Source organism: Hyla sarda, chromosome 1, assembly GCF_029499605.1.
Source record: "Hyla sarda isolate aHylSar1 chromosome 1, aHylSar1.hap1, whole genome shotgun sequence".
NCBI lineage: Eukaryota > Metazoa > Chordata > Amphibia > Anura > Hylidae > Hyla > Hyla sarda.
The window spans coordinates 240515722-240541055 of NC_079189.1; the positions used below are offsets into that span (position 1 = coordinate 240515722).

Sequence of the window (25334 nt, forward strand, 5' to 3'; positions counted from 1 at the left end):
TGTGTGGTAGTATTAGATTTAGAGGGCACAGTGTGTGGTAGTATTATATTCAGAGAGTGCAGTGTGTGTTAGTATTATATTTACAGGGCACAGTGTGTGATAGTATTATATTCAGAGGGTGCAGTGTGTGATAGTATTATATACAGAGGGTACAGTGTATGGCGGTATTATATTCAGAGGGTACAGTGTGTTGTATATTCAGGGGGTACATTGTGTCAGAGTTATATTCAGAGGGTGTGTGCCAGTATTATATTCAAAGAATACAGTGTTTGGCAGTATTATAATAATTATCGTTTTCATATAGAGGATCAGAATGTGCTGACATAGTGAGGAGACGTCTGGGCATCAAGTTCTGCAGAGAGAAGTTTTAGCTGGAACAAATCCTGGCGGTATGTACCAGCTGAATTAGATAAGGAAAGACTATAGAGAAGACGTCACCTGTAATCACTGATATCATTGTGTATTCTCCTCACTATAGAGAAGACGTCACCTGTAATCACTGATATCATTCTGTATTCTCCTCACTATGTCCCATCAGAGCTGGAGTTACTTGTAAGTTCTGCAGTTATGATGGGTGAAACAACAACTCCCAGCATCCCCTTACCACTGCTTAGGTCATACTGGGAGCTGTAGTTTTAAATGGTAAAAATTTCTTTAGCACTTTCCCATTCTGTGGCAATTGGTATATTTGATTATTATTCTGACATATGAGCACGGCCTAAGAGTCTTAAACAAGGTTAGGACTGTATGATACATTTAATAATATTGTCAGTTCCGTAATCTTATTTTCTGTCCGCCAACACAAAATACTCTAATAGTGCCCCTCCCGAGACTCTCTGGATCCGCCCCTGTCTGTCACCCAATGTACCCATGGGAAAAAAAAGTGCGCAGCCTAATAGGCTTGTTTTGCAGGTTTAACGGTGAAGAATTGTGGGTGGAAGAAATTGTCATGATGGCCCAGACCAAATGGAGAAGAGAAGGCAACGAAGCAAGTTAGAGAAGACGTCATTGGTGAGTTGCTGTATAAAGCAGCACTTTAAACTACATACCCACTGATAGATAGATATAGTGCATTGCGTTTTTTATTTTTTTTACCATTGTATCCTTTTTTTTTTTTTGCTCGTCAACCTAGGTAGGGGAGCCCCGCGTAAAAACATTTTTTTTTTACTTTTGTTCATTTTTTTTACTTTTTCTTTTTTAGCGCGCTTGGGGGGCCTCAGATTTATTTTTGCCTAAGGCCTCAAAAAGTCTAGAGCCGCCTCTGCTGGGGCTCTAGCTTATACAAAGTATGCAAGGGAATCTGTCACCCAGAAAAAGCATATATAAAAAAACAAATATTACTTTTCATTTAGCTGTCTGTGACTGCATTTTGCCAGAAGAATAACAGTTTTATGCTGCTGTGAAGTGTAGAAGAGGCAGCGGGCCCTGGGCTAAAACCTCCACTCTTATTCTTTGCTCTCTCCCTGTTTGATAGACAGAGCTCATTTCAGAATGTGGTGCAATTGCAATGAGGTACCTAACTGCAGATTTAGATAAAATTTCTATTTTCCTTAAGACCTTTATGACACTATCAATACTTTGGTACCTAATTTCCATGTTTCCATGAAAGGTTCCTGTTTCACACTTACCCTTTTTTATGGTCTTTTATTTTATTTAATTTTTTTGTGTGCAGTGTAATTTTCAGATTTATTGCATTATGTTCATCTTTAAGTTGACTTAACTAATTCAGTTTGCATGCACAGACATGGTACACGTAGAAGCGGTATACATGGCCCATTCCTTCTGCTTAAATATATTACAGCATTTGTCTAGTACCTTAAGCTTAAAATGACTTCTATTTAAAAATCTTAATCCTTCCAGTACTTATCAGCTGCTGTAGGCTCCACAGGAAGTGCTTTTCTTTGAATTTCCTTTCCGTCCAAAAGGAACTGTCCAGAGTAGGAGTAATTCCCCATAGCAAACCTATCCTGCTCTGGACAGTTCCTAAAATGGACAGAGGTGACAGCAGAGAGCACTGTGGTCAGACAGAAAGGAAATTCAAAAAGAAAAGAACTTCCTGTGGAGGATATAGCAGCTGATAAGTACTAGAAGGATTAAAAATTTTAAATAGAAGTGTTTTACAAATCTATTTAACTTTCAGGCACCAGTTGATTTAAAAAAAAAAAATAATAATGTTTTCCAGTGGAGTACCCCTTTAACGTTTGACTTGACTGTATTTATTGTTTTTGGTATATTCATTCCATTCATAATTTGTAACTGCAGTTCTCTTTGTCTAAATGAGTCTGGTATTCTAGTTTACAGCTGACTTTTGGAAGTTGTTGCTCTAAGCACAGTATTTAAAGGCAGGCTGAAAGGTTGTGTTTGTTCTACCAGAAAATGCTCTGGCCCCCGTGATCGCCAGTAATCAGACCCAGGGACTGATTGTAACGGGGTGCTGCGTGCAAGATCACTGGGGTCCCCAGCGGCGGATAGGGAATAAGATGTCTTAGCGCCGGAGTACCCCTTTAAAGAGGACCATTATTATTAAAGAGGACCATAATAGATAGTCTAAAGGCCTTTATACCTGGTTTGTGCCTTCATGTGTAGGAAGGTTGTACTACTGAATAATATAATCGTGATGCAGGTTATGTGCTCATCTGAAGAGGTTGTGTTAATAGAGGCACTACACTCATAGATTTTTATCAGTTATAAAAAAAAGTGTCTGCCGCCATCTGAACATTATCAAGCTTCCTTTGGAACTCTGTGTTGTAGTACAGTGGTCCCTCAAGTTACAATATTAATTGCTTCCAGGATGACTATTGTATGTTGAAACCATTGTATGTTGAGACCATAACTTTATGGAGACCTGGTAATTGGTTCTGAAGCCACCAAAATCAGTCACCCAAAAATAGGGGAAAAAAAAGTAGATAACTAATAGAGATAAAACAAGTCCAAGTAAGAAAGATCTGCTGGAAGCTGTAAATCACTGTCTATGTAGAGGACAGGAGCTTCTTCAGGGTTCTGTACAGTACAAGCAATGTCTTAAAAAAGTAAAATGGAGCCACTTTACATAGACATATGAGGTATGTGCTTACTCGAGAGAAATTGGGTTACAAATTTTAGGGTGATTTCTCTCCTTTTACCCCTTGTAAAAATTCAAAAATTGGGTCTACAAGAAAATGCGAGTGTAAAAAATGAAGATTTAGAATTTTCTACTTCACTTTGCTGCTATTCCTGTGAAACACCTAAAGGGTTAAAACACTTACTGAATGTCATTTTGAATACTTTGGGGGGTGCAGTTTTTATAATGCAGTCATTTATGGGGTATTTCTAATATGAAGACCCTTAAAATCCACTTCCAACCTGAACTGGGCCCTGAAAAATTACGATTTTGAAAATCTTGAGAAAAATTGGAAAATTGCTGCGGAACTTTGAAGCCCTCTGGTGTCTTCCAAAAGTAAAAACTTGTCAATTTTTTTATGCAAACATAAAGTAGACATATTGTATATGTGAATCAATATGTAATTTATTTGGAATATCCATTTTCCTTTCAAGCAGAGACTTTCAAAGTTAGAAAAATGCAAAATTTTTAAAATTTTCATGAAATTTTTAGATTTTTTACCAAGAAAGGATGCAAATATCTGTGAAATTTTACCAATAACATAAAGTAGAATATGTCACGAAAAAACAATCTCGGAATCAGAATGATAAGTAAAAGCATTCCAGAGTTATTAATGTTTAAAGTGACAGTGGTCAGATTTTCAAAAAATGCCCAGGTCCTGAAGGTGAAAATGGGCTGGGTCATGAAGGGGTTAATAAAATGAGCTGTAAAACCACACCCAACCTGCAGAATTCTGCGAGAGGAGATTTCGTTCACATTACTCAATGTGAACATGCCCTTAAGTTTCCACACAAGTTTTTTTCTGGTGTTTTTTAGATATCTGCCACTGCAGTTTTTGAGCCAAAACCAAAAGGAATGGGAAATATAAAACAAGGATTTATATTTTTCCTTTCTACTGAGTCTGCGTCTGTTTTTGGCTCAAAAACTGCAGTGGCAGTTTTCAAAAAATAAAATAAAATGGCAGAAATAACCTGTGTGGAAACGTAGCCTCAAAGCAGAAGGGAGAAGGTGTACTTCCTGCATAACCTTGTAGATGGCTTGATTCATGCATCCTTCACAAACAAATCTGCCCCATTCCATCCTTGCTGAAGCATCTCCACATCAACAATCTTACACCAAATTTCACAGTGGTTGTAAAGCCCTACAAGCCACAGTGTCTCGCATCCACTGGGAAGTTTAGTGGAGGAACTAAAAGATTGGAGGTCCTGAGTGTATTAGATGGCCAGGAGGAGATAGAGCACCTTCATTTAGCCTATTCATTTAAAGCGGACCTTTCTGCAGGTAAACAGGGGTAAAAATAAGCCCAAGGCTAAATAGGGCTTCTCATCAAGATTCTGGGCATATCTTTCTTATGTCCATAGTCCTCTCCTGAAGTGCCCAGGGGGCATTCCGTAGCATGCACAAGAGCCCAAGTTTAACCAGCCGATTTCTTATTTACCACCTCCTTGCAGTGAATAAGCCTAGGGTGTGTGCAAGCATGCACAGAGGCGGTGATTAAAAGGAGACAGGCTGGCTTACCCTGGGCTCTTGCTTAAAGGGGTACTCCACTGGCCAGTGTTCCGGCTGCGTTCGGAACATTTAGTTCTGCGGGGGTCGGCCATGCCCCCTCGTGATGTTAGGCCACACCCCCTCAGTGCAAGGCTACGGGAGGGGGTGTGGTGGCTGTCACGCCCCCTCCTATAGATTTGCATTGAGGGGGCATGGTCTGATGTAACGAGGGGGCGTGGTCGACCCCCGCAGCACGTGCACAGTGTTCGGAAGTAAATGTGGAGTGGAGTACCCCTTTAAGTCTGATTTATATATCAACAAAAAAGGCTAATATCTCATCTCTAAAAAAGGCAATTCTAGAATCCTGGTGCAAAGCCCTGTACAGCCATGGATTATTTAGTTTAGCCGCTAACAGGTCCGATTTAAATGAGCATTCTCTTATATTACATATTAAGACATACAGATCCTGGATAAACTTGGGGCTCGCCAACTTCTCTTCACTTCCTTCCTCTTTTTTTGATAATCTAGGTATTTTGGTAGCAATGGAGCTTTTACATCTACTAGGAATACCTCGTTCTCCCACCTTGAATATTAGGAATCTTACTGATGAAGCAGGGCTTCACCCTTTTGAGTCCTTCTCTGAGGGAAAATCCCAGGGAGCATGGATTTAATATGCCTGGCTCTCTACCTGTATAACAATACTGGGTCCAGCTGCTGCCTTGTTCAGAGACCTAATACAATTTGAATCTGTTATGAGGCAAACTTCCTTTTGGTCTGCCACCCCCTGCCCCCCACCCCCCAATAAATTAAAGCAGATGTTTCCTCAGAACTTGGAAGTTTGCTGGCGATGTGAGGAAGAAGAGAGCACCCACCTCCACATTTGGTGGCGGACTTGCAGACTATCCACTCAAAAGAGGGAAATGCTTAAGTTTTTCTTGCGAATGACAAGAATAGTAATCCCCAGGCATTGGAGGTCCCCAACCACCCATTTTAATTCAGAATGGTTAGCTGAGTTTAAAGGGGTACTCTGCCCACAGACATCGTATCCCCTATCCAAAGGATAGGGGATAATATGTCTGATCTCAGGGTTTTCTGACGCTGGGACCTCCAGTGATCTCTGTGCAGCACCCGTGCCGCACCGATATAACCCGTACCGCAGCTATATAACAGTATGTTTAGAACGCTGGATTTCCGCGGCCAGAAACATGACGCATGCTACGCACCCTCGTGACGTCAGACCACGACCCCTCCTTTCATGTCTATGGCGGCATTCTTTGGATAGGATAAAAGATGTCTGTGAGTGGAGTACCCCTTTAAAGGGGTTATCCGAGAACAGGAAAGGTATTACCCTTCTTCACTTCCTAGGACTCCACTTCTGCCTTGCTTGGAAATATAACTTTCAAAACAGCAGGGGCGGGTACTGTATCACAATCATACATGCGGGCACACCCATACTTGTATGCGGTGACCAATGACAGCTTGATATTGCCAACATTACAGCCACATTGTGTGGCCATTGGCTGCAATATGTAGGGGTGGTTTTACCGCATGAGTGGGTCGTGATACAATATCTAAAAGTTCCACAATACATCCAACACAACAGCAATGTAGAAGTGGAATCCCAGGAGCTTAGAAAGAGAATACCTTTATTTCTTCTTGATAGCTTCTTATAATATTCCCTCTATACTTTGTCTAAAAAATGTGATGTCTTTTTATTCTGTTGAAACTATACGTTCAACGATATGCATGGGCAACATTAATAAAAAAGTCATTTAGACCACCGCGTAAGGAACATGGTAAACCTAGAAAGCCTCCTTTTGTAGAATAGTCTTATCCTGTAGTCTCCAAATTGTGGCACCCCCAATGGATGGCTGGGCATGCTGGGAGTTGTAGTTTTGCAACATCTGGAGAACCACAGTTTGAAGACCACTGGATAAGACTATTCCTCAAAAGGAGGCTTTCTGGATTTACCATCTTCATGCGATGGTCTAAATGACTACATTTCACAAATCTTGCAGCTACTCATAAATCAGTACAAAAATATATACATTTTATTGAAGCAACATGAACTTAAAATCAATAAAAAAAGAAAGGAGGAATGGACACAAGATAAGCGGCATCATCAGGGCTAGCATATGGATATTGGGGCAATTTACAGTAGTAGCAGTAATATCTGGATGGTATGTGAAACCTTTAACATACAAACATGATATAAAAGAGTGCAACTTCAGAGTGGCTATGCAAGTGTTTCATGATGAGGAAACTACAAGGTCGTTCAGCCATACTGATACAATGGAAACCGTAAGAAATACACAAAAGTGCATACAAAGAGCTATACCAATCAAAGGATGTTGTTCTGGTGTTAGAGGCCCCAGGATGCTGCCACCCCAACATGTGTTTCGATCTAGAGAGCTTCGTCCGGGGGTCAAATATTATATATATATATATATATATATATATATATATATATATATATACTGTCGTCTGTCACATATAATACTTAGTGCAGCATCTGTGGGCAGCTTTGAATGTACAGTGATCCCTCAACTTACAATGGCCTCAACATACAATGGTTTCAACATACAATGGTCTTTTCTGGACCATCGTAAGTTGAAACCAGATTCAATATACAATGCTACAGACAGTCCAGATCTGTAAAACGTGTCAATGGCTGGAAGAACCGACCAATCAGAATGGACATTTCATTGGTAAAACACCAGTATTACTGAAGTGTATACACTGACTGGTGTCTGGTAACGCCCCCTACAGTACAGGGAGGTATTACATGTTCTGTACACTTTACCTGTACCAGGCTTAGCTGCTCCTTTGGACACCAGGTGAGGGGGACTCCATTACTTTTTTAGGACACTGTCTGTACTGTACAGGACCCCGAAGAAGCTCCTGTCCTCTACATAGACCAGTGTTTCCCAAGCAGGGTGCCCCCAGCTGTTGCAAAACTACAACTCCCAGCATGCCCGGACAGCCTTTGGCTGTCCGGGCATGCTGGGAATTGTAGTTTTGCAACAGCTGGAGGCTCCCTGCTTGGGAAACACTGACATACAGCTCCCAGCAGCTATTTCTTACTTTATATGTAAGGACTTGCTTTATCTGTATTAGTTATCTACTTATTTTTCTTTAATTCTTACTTTTTCCTATTTTTGGATGACATTTTGGTGCCTTTAGAACCAATTACCAGGTTTCCATAGAGTTATGGTCTCAACATACAATGGTTTCAACATACAATGGTCGTCCCAGAACCAATTAATATTGTAACTTGAGGGACTACTGTATATATACTGCATTTAAGCCTGCAGCAGTAGGCGTTCTTGAGGGTGGACTATGTAATTAATGCCTGCATAATGTACAGTATCTTTACATGAAAGGCAGGTTGGATGGGCATGTGGTGCTTAGTTGCTGCTGCATGTCTGTCGCCTGTATATGCCTGGTGTACTCTCTCCTTGACACTGAAACCTGAGAGTGGGCGGACATGCCTGTCCTCATATCCATATATTTCAGTAACAGCTGGCCTTGCATGGGTGACATATTATTTGCCTGATTTGGCATGACCCTCCATCATCTGCCCATGGCTTTCCAGTGGAGCAGAGCTATCCTAAGACCTAAATGGAGAATGTCTCCACAGTTCAGCGTGACACTTCCCCATGCCTAAACCAGGGGAAAATTCAAGAAGCCTTTTTGCTTACTGGCACTGACACAGAACTTTGGAGTCATTATTTGTTAAGGGTCGTTTAACGTATCCTGTACATATTTAATGTTGCAGATTTGAAGCTTTGTTCAGTCATTTAGTTCACATTGAAATCTGGAGCATAAAATCTGCAGCATCAAATATGCACAGGAGACGGTACATGTAAATATACCCGAAGGATCAGGTCACACTTATTTTTGCTGAAGATTCGCTACAGATTTGCTTCAGCAGATTTTGCTACACAATGGCCCTCATTTACTATTGCAAACCCGACATGTTTTGTCGGGTTGTGCGCCAGATTCTGTCGCATTGCGCCAGAAATTCTGTCTGCGCCAGATTGTGCGCCAGAATTTGCTCCAGAATTGAAAAAACCCGACTAACTCTCCATTTTGCTAAGAAAACCTGAATATGGGGCGTGACCGTCAGGAAAAGGGGGTGTGGTCTCCAAAAAGGGGCGTATTCCCGACATTTTCACAAAAGCCCAACATATTTACTAAGGTTTCCACATAAAATGTGGTGGATTTGAGCTGAAGAAAACCAGACAGATCAGAGCATATGTAAAAAAAAGTGTAGGGAAAGTGGAAAATGTAGGGAAACCTTAGTAAATACCGAGGAAAATAAATTGTAGGGAATTAAAACCCACAAAGAAACCTACACAACACTCTTAGTAAATAAGGGCCATTGACTTCAATGGGAAGCAAAAAATGCTGCAGAAAATCTGCAGCAAAATATAAGGATGTGGGAACCAACCCTAAAACAGCAGTTGTGGTCCTATCACTACAGGCAGTCACATTTTTATTGAGCTATGGTCCTGCATATATTATTGACTATGCCTATATATTCTGTACATAGAATACCTATTCAATAATAGGTACGGCGATATTTATTGCATGTGCAGGACTACTCTACATGGTGTCTTATAAGATATATGTACTGCATGATGGTTTCTTTAGTGTTACAATCCTTAGATGTTTAACATGAGTATACCTCTAGCATTCAAATATGTTCCTTATGTTGTTCTAGTGGCACAATAATTGGACCTTTGTTGTCCATATAACCATCCCATCTAGACAAAATGATATATTGAGTAACCTAGGACTTTTGTTTATGACCCTCATGAGCCGTGATTGAAAACAGTACAGGCAAACGCTCTGGATAAATGGGCATATAACTGGGTCACCTATAGGATTATTGGTTTTCATTATAGAGTAACAATAGGCTACATCTTACGTGAGGATTGGTATTTTTTTATTTACATTTTCATTTTGTTTGTTTTTTGGTTGATACCTGCCTGTATATCCCTTTTACTAGTAAACTCCTATTCCCTGTAGGATGTTACTAGTTCCCCAGATTAGGGATAGTAACCCCTTACCCTCACACAACCCCATGTGCCATATCTTCAGCACTATCATTGTTTGGACCACACCTGTGGCCGGATGGCCTTTTATGTGGACTTTAATAAAAGTTAAAGGGGTATTCCGCCCCTAGACATCTTATCCCCTATCCAAAGGATAGGGGAGAAGATGTCAGATCGCCGCGGTCCCGCTGCTGGGGAGCCCTGGGATCCCCGCTGCGGCACTGCGCTCTCATTACAGTACAGAGCGAGTTCGCTCTGTGCGTAATGACGGGCGATACGGGGGACGGTGCAGCGTGACATCATGGCTCCGCCCCTCGTGACATCACGGCCAGTCCCCTTATTGCAAGTCTATGGGAGGGGGCGTGACGTCACGAGGGGCGGAACTGTGATGTAACGATGCTCCGGCCCCTGTACTGCGCGTAATTACGCACAGAGCGAACTCGCTCTGTGCTGTAATGAGAGCGCGGTGCCGCAGCGGGGATCCCAGGGCTCCCCAGCAGCAGGACCGTGGCGATCTGACATCTTATCCCCTATCCTTTGGATAGGGGATAAGATGTCTAGGGGTGGAGTACCCCTTTAAGTTATAGGTGTATGCATATTACACTGATGTACTGTAATAGGTTTTTTTTCTAATAATATTTGAACCATAATCTTGATATTTGTACTACCCGTCATTGTTTAAACGTGTGACGAACCCTATGTTAATCACTACTGTCTCCTGTTCTTTCTGTTCAGTCTGCAGCAATGTTGTCATAAGGTAAGTGTTCACATTCTTGTTACTGAACTTGGTCTCTTCAATGTTTAACTTGGGAATAAAGCATGACCGATCTTGTGTTGGTGGGTGGAGCGTTTCTCCTGGAGACAGTTCCTTTTAATAACTTGTAAAAGAATTGAGCTGGAACAATAAACATAATAGTGATGGAACTAATAGAGCACAATGTATCAGCTGTTTTAATGGAACTGAAGCCTCGCTCGGTTAAGGAAGTTGGAGCATAAAATTCCATGATGGTAAGTTATTATTTAAAGATTTGGAACACGTTAAGTATAAATAGATTAACTTTGTCTGCAAGAGAAGATATTAAGAGAAAATATTATGAAAAAAATTAAATGAAACAGACTGAACTGCCAACACGTATTAAGTAAATAACAAAACATTCTTGTGGCAATAAGGATTTAGTTTGTAAACTCCCTTTAAAGAAACAGGATAAAGATATTCTTAATATAATGCAAGTCACAAAAAAAATTCCCATACGCACACACTAGGACTAGTTTAAATAGGGTGACAAATAAAAAACATATTTCGGAGTTTTGCATGTTTCTGGAGCTTCATGTGTATTTTTTCCTGATTGGGTAGAGACCGATACCTTCAGTTTGACATCCTGGAAAGAATAAAAGATGTAGTGCACAGATATGATGCCAGGCACATCAAGCAAAAAACCAAAAAAAACCGCGATTGTCAGATATGATTCAGTTGAGTCCTGTACAGTTTCCTTTTAGATTGTGTCAAATGATAAAGGGACCTACTGTGTTTTCTGCTGAAATGTATTGTTTTCAGCTAAATAAAGTCTATCATATAATACCAAAGAGAAATGTTGCTTTATGTGCCTGACACACATTCCTACATTATTTCTATAACTTGGGGGACGTTCCTTCCAGTCGGGCATCAGCCAGCAGCATACAGTTTCTGCATGCTTACTAATAATGTTCTACCTATATTAACAATGATTGTATAGATTATGTATACACTGATCCTAAACAATGTCACCTTTGGAGAGTTTATTTGCTTTTTTTTTTTTTTTTTACTATATTTCTCATAACTTCAGTGTTAGAAAGTATACAAGACAAGTCAATGAGATGCCCCAGTTCGTTTTCTGCATAATGAGGGTCTTAAAAGGGGTACTCATGGGCCTTATATTAATGGTAAATAACCCTATGCCTCCCATCAGTAACCAAAGATATACCTCCAAAGTAACACAACTTGTCTTAAACTATTAGGCTCATGTACCTCATATAATTAACACTTATGTGAGGCATATGAGGTTGTTTTATTTAACTTGTACCTCATATTAATACCCCCATTTGCCAATCAAAGTGCTGAAAAAGGGAGGGGGGTTCCAGAGGAAATTAAGTGGACAGAGGATGGCAGTTTTTTGCTTTACTTCCTGTCTTTCACAGCATATTCCAACAGGAAAAATGTACAAGTAGTAAGTTTATATTTAAATATTTTGCAATGAGGGGACAACATATGAATATTTTTTGCTATATGGAGTATGAGGGCAGGAGATGGAGACAAAATGTCAATAAGAAACTCACATGTTTCCTATTTTTTATAACTTGGGATCCACTGAGGTGCCATTCTATGTGGATTCAGCCTCTTTCGGTCTGTTCCCCAGTCAAAATGGTCCAAGAAAAATCAGACTATTCCTCCCTAAGGATCAACTGTAATGTCTTGGGACAATAATGTATGTCACTTGTCCCATGTTATTGTCTCCAGAACTCCAAAACAAGAATCAGTGCTAAAAGAGATGCACACCCAATTGGACAAAGTCGTACAAAATATAAAATTTTATTAAAGATACACAAAATATACAAAAAGTACAAAATCAGCATAAGACAAGACACACCTATTAAAAACACTTAAAATGGCTCGAACTACAGCAATCGGGAGACACTGTGGCGGCATGGTGTCACCCCAAGGCAGGGGCTAAGTAATAATGTAAACCCCCGTCCAGGTAATATGTGCCTGTGCTACCTCCTAGAGCGACATGAATACTACAAATGTGTACCCAATAACATGCATGAAATTGTAGAGCACAACTGCAAAACACTGATATGGTGTGTATAGAGAGACCTAAAAAAGGAATCAAAGTATCATGCAGACCAGCTTAAAATCAACATTTTGTATGAGAAAAATAGATAAACAATATATACAAACAATGTTGAAATAAGAAATAAGCTGGTATACAACCATCTCATAGAGGGAAGCAAACCAGGCAGAACCGGGACAGGAGGAACAGTGAGGTATATGAGCCCATGTCCAACAAGGATCTTACGCGTTTCGTAACCACATGTGACTTCCTCAGGGGTGTAGAGGTGTTACAGATTACTGAGTCTTATATACAATATGGAATAAGATAAATGTGTCTTACATACAATATAGAATAAGATAAATACCTGTCAGGTGTGGATAACAATCAAATCATGCTCGTGGTTTGGCGGGCGCCAAATTGGGCATCAGCTGGCGCCGAATTAAGCATCATCAGGTGCCATATTGGGGGTCATCTGGTGCATAGGTTAAAGGGGTACTCCGGTGGAAAACTTCTTTATTTTTTATTTTTTATTTTTTTTTAAATCAACTGGTGCTAGAAAGTTAAAGGGGTATTCCAGGCCAAAACTTATTTTTATATATCAACTGGCTCCGGAAAGTTAAACAGATTTGTAAATTACTTCTATTAAAACATCTTAATCCTTCTAGTACTTATTAGCTACTGAATACTACAGAGGATATTATTTTCTTTTCGAACACAGAGCTCTCTGCTGACATCATGACCAAAGTGCTCTCTGCTGACATCTCCGTCCATTTTAGGAACTGTCCAGAGCAGCATATGTTTGCTATGGGGATTTTCTTTTACTCTGGACAGTTCTTAAAATGGACAGAGATGTCAGCAGAGAGCACTGTGGTCATGATGTCAGCAGAGAGCTCTGTGTTCCAAAAAGAAAATAATTTCCTCTGTAGTATTCAGCAGCTAATAAGTACTAGAAGGATTAAGATTTTTTAATAGAAGTAATTTACAAATCTGTTTAACTTTCTGGCACCAGTTGATTAAAAAAAAAAAAAAAGTTGTCCACTGGAGTACCCCTTTAACCCCTTAAGGACATAGGGCGTATCCATACGCCCCCGTTTCCAAATCCTTAAGGACCGAGGGCGTATGGATACGCCCTGAGCATTTCCGGCCCTCCGGCTAGCCGGAGGGGAGCCGGGGCCAGATGCCTGCTGAAATCGTTCAGCAGGCATCCCGGCATATCGCCCAGGGGGGTCATTATGTCCCCTCATGTCGGCGATTGCCGCAGATCGCTGGACAATTCAGTCCAGCGATCTGCGGCGATTCCGGGTCAATCGGGTCTCCAGTGACCCGGTGACCCGGAATTACTGGCTGATCGGGGCCGTCAGAGACTGCCCCGAACAGCCAGAGCCTGCAGGGGTGAGGTGGCACTGGTGCCACCTCACGATCGCCCTGATTCGTCGGCCCGACCAATTGAAATACGACAGGGCTCCAAAGTGAGAGCGCCATGCGCATTTGAGGCCTAAATTAGGGATTGCATAGGGGTGGACATAGGGGAATTCTACGCCAGTGATTCCCAAACAGGGGGCCTCCAGCTGTTGTAAAACTCCCAGCATGCCTAGACAGTCAGTGGCTATCTGGCAATACTGGGAGTAGTTGTTTTGCAACAGCTGGAGGCTCCGTTCTGGAAACAGTGGCGTACCAGACGTTTGTCATTTTTATTGGGGAGGGGAGGGGGGCTGTGTAGGGGTATGTGTATATGTAGTGTTTTTTACTTTTTATTTTATTTTGTGTTAGTGTAGTGTTTTTAGGGTACAGTCGCATGGGCGGGGGTTCACAGTAGTATTTTATCGCTGGCAGTTTGAGCTGCAGCAGAAAATTTGCCGCAGCTCAAACTTGCAGCTGGATACTTACTGTAATCCTCCGCCCATGTGAGTGTACCCTGTACGTTCACATTGGGGGGGGGGGGGAACATCCAGCTGTTGCAAAACTACAACTCCCAGCATGGACGGTCTATCAGTGCATGCTGGGAGTTGTAGTTTTGCAACCGCTGGAGGCTCCGTTTTGGAAACAGTGACGTACCAGACGTTTTTCATTTTTATTGGGGAGGGGAGGGGGGCTGTGTAGGGGTATGTGTATGTGTATAAATGCGGCATGCCCCCAGAGCAAAATTTGCTTTCAAAAAGCCAAATGTGACTCCTTCTCTTCTGAGACCTGTAGTGCGCCAGAAGAGCACTTTTCACCCCCATATGGGGTGTTTTCGGAATCGGGAGAAATTGGGCTTCAAATTTTGGGGGGTGTTTTCTGCTATTACCCTTTTTAAAAATGTAAAAATTTTGGGAAACCAAGCATTTTAGGTAAAAAAAAAAAAAATAAAATTCACATATGCAAAAGTCGTGAAACACCTGTAGGGTATTAAGGTTCACATTACCCCTTTTACGTTCCCCGAGGGGTCTAGTTTCCAAAATGGTATGCCATGTGTTTTTTTTTGCTGTTCTGGCACCATAGGGGCTTCCTAAATGCGGCATGCCCCCAGAGCAAAATTTGCTTTCAAAAAGCCAAATGTGACTCCTTCTCTTCTGAGACCTGTAGTGCGCCAGCAGAGCAATTTTCACCCCCATATGGGGTGTTTTCTGAATCGGGAGAAATTGGGTTTCAAATTTTGGGGGGTATTTTCTGCTATTACACTTTTTAAAAATGTAAAATTTTTGGGAAACCAAGCATTTTAGGTAAAAAAATTTTTTTTTTTTACATATGCAAAAGTCGTGAAACACCTGTGGGGTATTAAGGTTCACTTTACCCCTTGTTACGTTCCCTGAGGGGTCTAGTTTCCAAAATGGTATGCCATGTGTGTTTTTTTGCTGTCCTGGCACCATAGGGGCTTCCTAAATGCGGCATGCCCCCAGAGCAAAATTTGCTTTCAAAAAGCCAAATGTGACTCCTTCTCTTCTGAGACCTGTAGTGCGCCAGCAGAGCAATTTTCACCCCCATATGGGGTGTTTTCTGAATCGGGAGAAATTGGGTTTCAAATTTTGGGGGGTATTTTCTGCTATTACACTTTTTAAAAATGTAAAATTTTTGGGAAACCAAGCATTTTAGGTAAAATTTTTTTTATTTTTTTTACATATGCAAAAGTCGTGAAACACCTGTGGGGTATTAAGGTTCACTTTACCCCTTGTTACGTTCCCTGTGGGGGTCTAGTTTCCAAAATGGTATGCCATGTGTGTATTTTTTGCTGTCCTGGCACCATAGGGGCTTCCTAAAGGTGACATGCCCCCAAAAACTATTTGTCGCTCTTTCCCTTCTGAGCCCTCTACTGCGTCCGCTGAACAATTAACATAGACATATGAGGTATGTCCTTACTCGAGAGAAATTGGGCTACAAATAAAAGTAAAAATTTTCTCCTTTTTACCCCTTGCAAAAATTCAAAAATTGGGTCTACAAGAACATGCGAGTGTAAAAAATGAAGATTTTGAATTTTCTCCTTCACTTTGCTGCTATTCTTGTGAAACACCTAAAGGGTTAAAACACTTACTAAATGACATTTTGAATACTTTGGGGGGTGTAGTTTTTATAATGGGGTCTTTTATGGGGTATTTCTAATATGAAGACCCTTCAAATCCACTTCAAACCTGAACTGGTCCATGAAAAATAGCGAGTTTGAAAATTTTGTGAAAAATGTCAAAATTGCTGCTGAACTTTGAAGCCCTCTGGTGTCTTCCAAAAGTAAAAACTCATAAATTTCATGATGCAAACATAAAGTATACATATTGTATATGTGAACCCAAAAAAAAATTATTTTGAATATCCATTTTCCTTACAAGTAGAGAGCTTCAAAGTTAGAAAAATGCAAAATTTTCATTTTTTTCATCAAATTTGGGAATTTTTCACCAAGAAAGGATGCAAGTTACCATAAAATTTTACCACTAAGTTAAAGTAGAATATGTCACGAAAAAACAATATCGGAATCAGAATGATAACTAAAAGCATTCCAGAGTTATAAATGTTTAAAATGACAGTGGTCAGAATTGCAAAAAACGCTCTGGTCCTTAAGGTGAAAAAGGGCTCGGTCCTTAAGGGGTTAAAGTTCAACCAATCATCAATGCGTATAGTGCGACGAGTATTATGTCAGCATGTACTGCATATTATTACATCACCTGCGCACATCGCACTTCGGCCTACTGTCCTTGGTGCCATCTGTGCGTGCGCATCAGCACCAGCTGCGCGTGCGCACCAACAACATAATCAACATCAGCACCATCTGGGCACCAAAAATATTGTCAGCATTCTCAGCGCATGTGCAATGGCATCTCATCTTTCATTGCTTCCTATTTGCATATCGCCCGGTAATAAAGTCACATGATCTGGGCTACACAATGTGACTAACCATGTGATCGCCGGTTTATATATATTAATATAAATCACATGTCTCAAGCTACACAATATGACTGGTCATGTGATCGCCGCAACTATCACTGTTTACTTATAATACTACCCATGTTAGCAGATAATCCCATATGTTGTCATAGACAGCCTCATTTTACAGCAGAGCTATGATGAGAAAAACCCTAATTACATTATCCTAAAGCATGATATTGACCCCTACCTATTATCATCACAATCTAAAAAGAGGAAGAGAGAGTGCTTCCTGGTGTAATGAAAGAGAGATTCTCAATATAAAAAATGAGGTATAAAAGCTGCTCACCAGAAGTGGTTGTGTAACAGCATACACAACAATGGTAAACGCATCAATTGGTGTAGTATCTGCAGCCCTCCGGCATGGCAATGGTGAACAGTCGGTATTGCTTCAGGGAGAACACCGGCTCTACGTGGCGCCGGATACAGATAGAAGGAGATCAGGTAAAATCAAGGTCGTTTATTTCCCAAGATGCAACGCGTTTCGCTACAGGAAAGCAGCTTCATCAGGCATGATGATGCCTGATGAAGCTGCTTTCCTGCAGCGAAACGCGTTGCATCTTGGGAAATAAACTACCTTGATTTTACCTGATATTCCTTCTATCTGTATCCAGCGCCACGTGGAGCCGGCGTTCTACCTGAAGCAATACCGACTATTATCAACACAGTCAGAGGAATAGACATAATCATCTGATTGCATACACTGATCACTGCTATGCCATAGCATAGCACTGATCAGTGTTATGGGCACTCTGCTGCTCCAGCCTGCTGAGCAGGCATGGAGCAGTAGATCGCTGATCGGACGACCAGGAGGCAAGTGAGGACCCTCCTGTCATCTAGTAAGCTGATTGGGACATCGCGATTCTGTCGTGATAGTCCTGATCAGCTCCACTGAACTGCTGGGATAGTTTTACTTTCACTTTGATAGCGGCATCTAAAGGGTTAATGCCGGGCATCGGCCTGATCGGTGGTGCCCGGCATTAGCCGTGGGTCCTGGCTGCCCATTCTCCGGTCGTGAGAATGGTTTAAACCCCAATAGCGGGACTCAGGACATACAGGTGTGCCTGAGTCCTTAAAGGGGTACTCAGTGGAAAACCTTTTTCTTATATCAACTGGTGCCAGAAAGTTAAACAGATTTGTAAATTACTGCTATTAAAAATTCTTAATTCTTCCAGTACTTATCAGCTGCTGTATACTACAGAGGAAATTCTTTTCTGTCTGACCACAGTGATCTCTGCTGACCACTTTGTCCATGACCGGAACTGTCCAGAGTAGGAACAAATCCCCATTGCCAACCTATCCTGCTCTGAACAGTTCCTGACATGGACAGAGGTGCCAGCAGAGAGTACTGTCGTCAGACAGAAAGTAAATTCAAATGAAAAGAACTTCCTGTGCAGCATACAGCAGCTGATAAGTACTGGAAGGATTAAGATTTTCAAATAGAAGTAATTTACAAATCTGTTTAACTTTTTGGCACCAGTTGATTTGAAAAAAAAATGTTTTCCACTGGAGTACCCCTTTAAGTACCAGCAAGTGAGGGCGTACCTGAACGCCCTGCGTCCATAAGGGGTTAAGACACAGTGCCTGCTTCTGGCAGATGTGCAGCGGAAAATCCGCCCCTATGAGCAGACACATAGAGCTACCCAGCCACAGCAGGGAGCTCGCTCTTGTGACTGCCATTGGCGCATCCGCAGAGTGAAATATACAAAAGGTACTGCTTGTCATATACCATGGCAAAATATATCCATGTTGCAGGGTGATTGTTGTCATTTGTGATATATGTCCTGTGAAAAATCCATTTGTATGTACATCTTGTAAATTCAATTACCCTGATTGGATTGATAGCTTCCTGTCGGCTTGAAATTAACAGGTGGTGGCAGCGATACCTTAAATTGGGTGGTGTAAGAGGGATTTTTTATCATTATTTTCGGTCTAGTGTAGACAAATAGTGATTTTATAGATAATCCTACCACCTGCACGTCTCGGTTCGTGACACTGCTATTTTGGATACATAAGTTTGGTAGGCTCTGTGAAACAAGCCTTTAAAACAGTTTAAGTATGTGGGGTATAATTGTTGGAAGTGTACAGATTTGTACTTTTTGTCATCTATGTTTTCAGCAGCTAATAAGTACTGGAAGGATTAAGATATTTTAATAGAAGTAATTTACAAATATGTTAAACTTTCTGCCACCAGTTGATTTAAAAGAAAAAAGGTTTTCGTTTCAATCTTTTTATTGAAGATTTTTCACGTAAAAACATAACATTGTTACAAAGAGTATAAACAGTACTTGAACCAAGAACCACATTCCAGGCGTGCAGGTAACAGATAGTGCATGAACAATCCACATTATCACATCGCAGTTATAGTTATAAGGGTGACATCCAAACATACAGTCTGTCATATTTGCGCAAGGCTAATGTACACGCATATCCTTCCTCTAATTCTGAAAGTAAGGAGATTGGGTCCACCTTTCCCATATGAAGGAAACCTTAGCATACGATGATCCTTCATTTAAGGCTATACCAAGTTCATATTTGCACGCTATGTTAAGCGAAGCTACCATTTCCCCTACCTCCGGAGGGAAGGGGGACTTCCAATGTCTAGTGATAATTAATTTGGCGATAACGAGCAATTTACACAAGAGAGGTCTAACCTCCACTGGGAGTTCCTGAATGCCTATGAGTAGTAGTGCCAATTTGGGGGTCAGATCCGGCATGGAAGGACATATGTGTTTCAGCACCCGTTCTATCTCTAGCCAATACCTCTCTAATTCAGGACAAAACCATAAAATGTGAGAAATCGTGCCCCTACATCCGCAACCTCTCCAACATAACGGTGAAGTTGAAGAATACATAGCGTGCAAGCGAGTGGGAGGATAATACCAACACAGTCTCGTTTTTATTGCCGCTTCCACCTGAGTAATTAATCTGAGTGCTTTAAATATCCAGTTGGATGCATGCCTCCACTCAGCCGGTGCTATATCTATCGCCAGTTCTTTGGCCCATCTGGCGTAAGGATTGGTACCATAAGACTCAACGCTCAAATCTAACAATTGGTAAATGGGTTTAAGTCCTTTAATACTCAAAGAAAACAATTTGAGCAGCTCATCAGAGAAACACCACTCCTTGTTCACTATGGAGGAGAAAAGATGGTAAATTTGGAGGTATTTGTAGAAGTCAAATTTAGAGCACAACACGGAGAATGAGTGCATGCATCCGCCTCCAAACAAGTGTGAAATCCTGAGTATCCCTTTTTCTATCCATGAATTAATGTGGATATCTGGTATCTTCATAGCAACAATCCACATAGGCGTTTCTCTAGGAAAACTGTGTTGCATGTGTGAAATATGTCCATGGAATGTAGCCCAGCACATAAGACCTGCCTTAGTGAGTGGGGACATCCCTGTAGGTAGTTCGATATTCCATATAGGAAAAAATAATAACGTTTTAGGATGTGAGACATTACTAAGACAACATTCAATTTGTGTCCATGGCATAACCAGAAAATCCCCCCAAAAGGATTTCAACTGTGCTAATAAGGTAGCTGAGTGGTATCTCCTAAGATCAGGGAAATCTAGGCCCCCGCTCCACTTATCCTTCATAAATAAAGTAGAAGATACCCTAGGCCTCTTCGATCCACAAATACATCTGAGAAGCTCTGACTGAACCTTTTTAAAAAATTAACTTGGCAAGCTTATTGGTAACGTGCGATATAAGTATAGGAGTTTGGGCAGCACCAACATTTTAAAGGCCGCAACCCTCCCTAGCCAAGATACCTCAAACCTACCCAATTTATCCAACTCTTTTTGGAAATTTGTAAGAAAAGGGAGATAGTTATGTTTATACAATAGGGCAAATTACCTAGTTAACTTAATACCCAAGTAGGATATCTCATCTTTTTGCCAATCAAGATTGTATAAGCTAGACATCTGCGCTAAAGAGTCTGCGGGAACATGGGTAGGGAGAACCTGGGATTTCTGCATATTCAATTTGTAATATGACAGCTTTCCGAACTCCTCCAGCCACTCCAAGGTCCTCGGCAGGGAATGAATGGGTTCTGACAGGGTGATGATAATGTCGTCAGCATAAAGCGAGATCAGATGTGAGTGATTTCCCACAAGTATACCCTTAACCTTGGGGTCCTGCCTAAGAGCTTGGGCTAACGGTTCTAGACATAAGTCAAATATGAGAGGGGACAATGGGCACCTCTGCCTAGTCCCATCCGAAATGTCGAATGCCTCAGACAGGGTCCCATTAGTAAAGACTCTCGCATTCGGGAATGTATACAGGGTCCTGATAGCCATCAGTATAGAGCCCTCAAATCCCATGGTTTGTAGTACCGAAAAGGCAAATGTCCAATTAATGCGGTCAAACGCCTTTTTGGCATCTAGGGAGAGAAATAAGGATGGAAGGCCGCGACTTTCAACTATGTGTAACAGGTTAGGTACTCTTCTCGTATTTTCATATGCCTGCCGTTTTTGGACAAATCCCACCTGATCTACACTAATTAAATGGGGAAGCAAGGGAAACCTGGAGGCCAGCAGTTTAGCGTATATTTTTAAATCAACGTTTAACAACGAGATTGGCCTAAAGTTGTTGGGGACATCAGGTGTTTTACCTGGTTTAGGCAGGGTTATAATTAACGCCTCTTGGTTTTCTTTGGGTAAATTACCCGAGCCCATAACTTCTAATAAAAAGGCCTGTAAGTGGGGTGTTAATATATTTGAGAACCTCTTATAATATAAGGTCGTCAGGCCATCAGGCCCAGGAGCCTTCCCTATTGGTAAAGACATAATAATTTTGCGCAGTTCGTCTTGTGATATGGGCGTATTTAGCACAGATAAATAAGATTTAGACAGTTTAGGTAATTTAAGGGTAGCCAAGAACTTTTCTATGTCAGGTAGGGTTGGCTGGGGGGTAGAGGAATCAGCCCTCAAGTTGTACAAGGATTCATAATAAGTCCTAAATTTGTCTGCAATATCCCTAGGGTGATATATTTTTGTATGGGCGGAATCTCCTTTAAGAAATGGGATGCGAGATTTGACATGTTTGTCTTTTAGTCTTGCGGCCAACAATTTCCCCGACCTATTGTCTGAGTCATAATATCGTGACTTAGTTTTTACCAATGCCTTAGCGTAATCCACTAACAGGGCTTCTCTAATGTCATTGCGCACCTTCCTCAGCTCTGCGGCTAGTATTGGCGATGGATTGGATTTATTCTGTGATTCCAGCTCCCTCTGTCTAAGTATCAGCTCATTAAGGTATTTAGCCTGATGTTTTTTAAGCACGTGACCTAATTTAATGAAGGACCCACGTATAAATGCCTTATGGGCATTCCAAACCGTGGTTGGATTCACATCAGGGGTTACATTAAGGGCAAAGTATGATGTCAGATCTCTCTCCAACACACCGCCATATTGAGAATGATGCATCAAGAACGCGTTACATCTCCAGATATAGGTTGGCGGGATAGAATCTTTTTCATGCAGTTCTAACAGAATGGGGGAGTGGTCGGACCAGGTGGGATCTAGAATAGAAGTGGATTTCAATTTAGATAGAAGTGACCGATCAACTACAAAAAGATCTAGGCGGGAATAAGTATTTTGCGTGGGAGAGTAACAAGTGATATCGCGTTCAGATGCGTGCATGACTCGCCAAGCATCAAAAACTTCCTCCCTATGGAATATGTTGGAGAGAGATACAGGCAGATGTCTACTAGTAGAGGACGTAACCATAACAGGGTCTAGGACCACATTAAAATCCCCGCACATGAGTACATGTCCTTGCTTATACTTATTGATCAATCTGAACAACTTATTAAAAAATTTAACTTGGCCTGAGTTAGGCGCATAAACAGAAACTATAGTATAAACCACATTGTTACAGGAGCAAACTAGAATAATATATCGGCCCTTAGTATCAGTGATTACAGAGAGTTGTTGAAATGCTATAGAGCTCTTGACGGCCAACATAACCCCACGTGATTTCCCTGAATAGTGGGATTGGTACACATTAGGATAAGACGGGCTGCGAATCTGAAACGCGTCTTTTTGCATAATATGCGTTTCTTGAGCACATAGGATATCGCATCCCGAAATGCCCTTTTCTGAGGGACATTGAGGCCATTACAATTAATAGACAAAACCTTTAAGACCATCTATAAGTCCATAAATGCGGAAAGCATTGCCATCTCTTCGCTGTTTCGGCATATCTGGATGAGACACCACTGCATAGCACTGACTGCGCCCTGGAAGAAAACAAAAACTAACAAGACAAACAAACAAGAGAGAACAGAAAGGACAGCTCCCGTATTAGCAGAAGCCCAAACATACAGAAAGTAGGTGCTGCCAGGTTAGCACCAACTTCGGGGGGAGGAAAAGTTCCTTGTAGCCAACTAGTTAGGTCACACAGAGAGTCAACACTGTAGGTATTCTAAGCACATATGAAAAGTGCCGTTATCAACGGCGTCCACGGCGCGACGGTCCTGCCTAGTGCCAATCCGGCTTGATATGTCCAACTGTCTCTTGGGGACGGAAGGAAGCATCTTTGAGAGGAATATCCCATTTTTGCAGCAATTCAGCACCTTCCTCCAATGACCTGATAACATGTGTAACATCTCCGTGATGGACAAGTAAGCGTGTCGGATACCCCCCTTTGTATGGCATCTTAGCCTCTCGAAGTGCCAGAGTCACCGGTATAAGATTCCTCCTGAGTTGAAGTGTATAGGCTGACAAATCTGCATAGAGCGACACCCCAAGGAACATAGCCGGCAGAGAAGCCTTGTCTCTGGTTTGGTATAATAGTGCTTCTTTGATATGGTAAAAGTGAATACGTGCTAAAACGTCTCTGGGGACGGTATCCGGTAGGTGTTTTGGCTTCGGGACCCTATGGGCCCTATCAATCATCAAGTCCCTAGGGGAACAATTCGGGACCACTTCTTTAATGAGCTCTTGTATGTATGGAACCAAGTCCTTTGTGGGCACCTCCTCAGGCACCCCTCTAAATTTCACATTGTTTCTGCGGGAGCGATCTTCAATGTCTGCAATTGTCAGCCGCAGTGCCTAAACCTCCCCTTCCAATTCATAATGAGTGTCAATAAGGGTGTTGTGGGACCCAGTCAGCTCTGCCATCTTAGTTTCAGCATGGTCAACTCTCCCCTCCAGCTCAGACACAGAATCCTGAAGTGGTTGCAGAGTGAGAAGAATATTGCTTTGTATAGAGTAGTTTAACATTTGCAGCATATTTTTCAGAGAGGTCTCCGTCACAGGGGCCTCTGAGGTAGGTAGGTCTGTGAAGGGGTCAGGCAAATCAGGCAGTCCCTCTCTCGCTCCATTTGGCCCCAACTGCGCCCCTGAGGTAGGCAGCTTGGGGCGCTGTTTAGCAGGACTCCCCGGAGCAGAAGAAGCGGGTGAGGCCGGGGTGGATGAACGTACCTGGGAAGCTGTTGCGGAGGTACGTGCTGTCAGCTCCGATCCCTCCCGCCGTCTGGTCGAGGAAGGAGCAGGTGAGGGTGGTCCGGCGAAGAAAAAAGGTTTTCACCGGAGTACCCCTTTAAAAAAAAAAAAAACACAGGAAAAAAATAAACACACATCTACAGTCTATAATCTGTTGCTCTTAAGGAAAAATACTGTATATGATTTGTTTTTACCAGACTAAGGCAGGATTTGATAAATAAATGATTTAAAAATGGAACAAAAATCTCCACAGTACAAATAAAACTGATCTTAAAGGTCCACTGCTGATAGCAGCCGGCCATATGACCCATGGGTTAGGAAATGGTTAAAATCCACCCGGGGGAATTCTGGTGAGAAATGACATCTTACAGCAAGTTAGACTTAATTCCCACTCTAGCCCACTCTCATCCAAACACTAAGGCACTGGAAATTAATAAATGCCTCCATCTCCAACAATAGACCAAGCCCCAACACAATTTTTTGTCCCTTCTGGGAATACCCGACATGATGTCCACCCCCCATCTTATACCGTAAGGTTTGTTCTGTGGGTACAGTTCAGGGAGAGATTCATACACACAGGTCATGGGAGGACTCATTTTTAACTTATTACAAGGAGTGATCCAAACATATAGGATAGCATCCATATTTAATATGTATCCATATTTAAAAATTTTGGAATATGGCATATTTTAGCAGTAGTCTCTACAAACACATTCTTTTATTCTTCACATAGGTGTTGCATTTTAGAGTGACACAACTGTGCCAATTGTCATGTCAATTGCCCCCAATGTATAATTATTTGTAACTCCACAATGGGTATGGACCCATGGCTTTGGGCAAGACTTCGAAGTGGAGTCTATGTAGTCCCCTGTATTTCCCCTTTATTCCGCTCCTGGTTGTGGAAACTAGACTTTAACTTAAGGATCAATCCCAGTTTGCTACTGCAAAAGTGGTCTCGGTTAAGTGACAGCTGGCCTGGCTGGCCAGAATGCCCTGGTGCCAAGCATCGGGGATATGAGCAAAAGGGGACAGC

The 25334-nt window shown here is 41.7% G+C and overlaps 1 protein-coding gene across 1 annotated transcript in view; it reads left to right on the forward strand.

Annotated features, from left to right (window-relative positions):
* The first annotated feature begins 952 nt into the window (after window positions 1-952).
* LOC130357410 (uncharacterized) overlaps window positions 953-25334 on the forward strand; it is an 88136-nt gene continuing 63754 nt past the window's right edge. Inside the window, exon 1 of the mRNA XM_056560123.1 lies at window positions 953-1011. Coding sequence (XP_056416098.1) covers window positions 967-1011 — 45 coding nt within the window. The 5' untranslated portion in view covers window positions 953-966. The remainder of the gene's footprint in view (window positions 1012-25334) is intronic.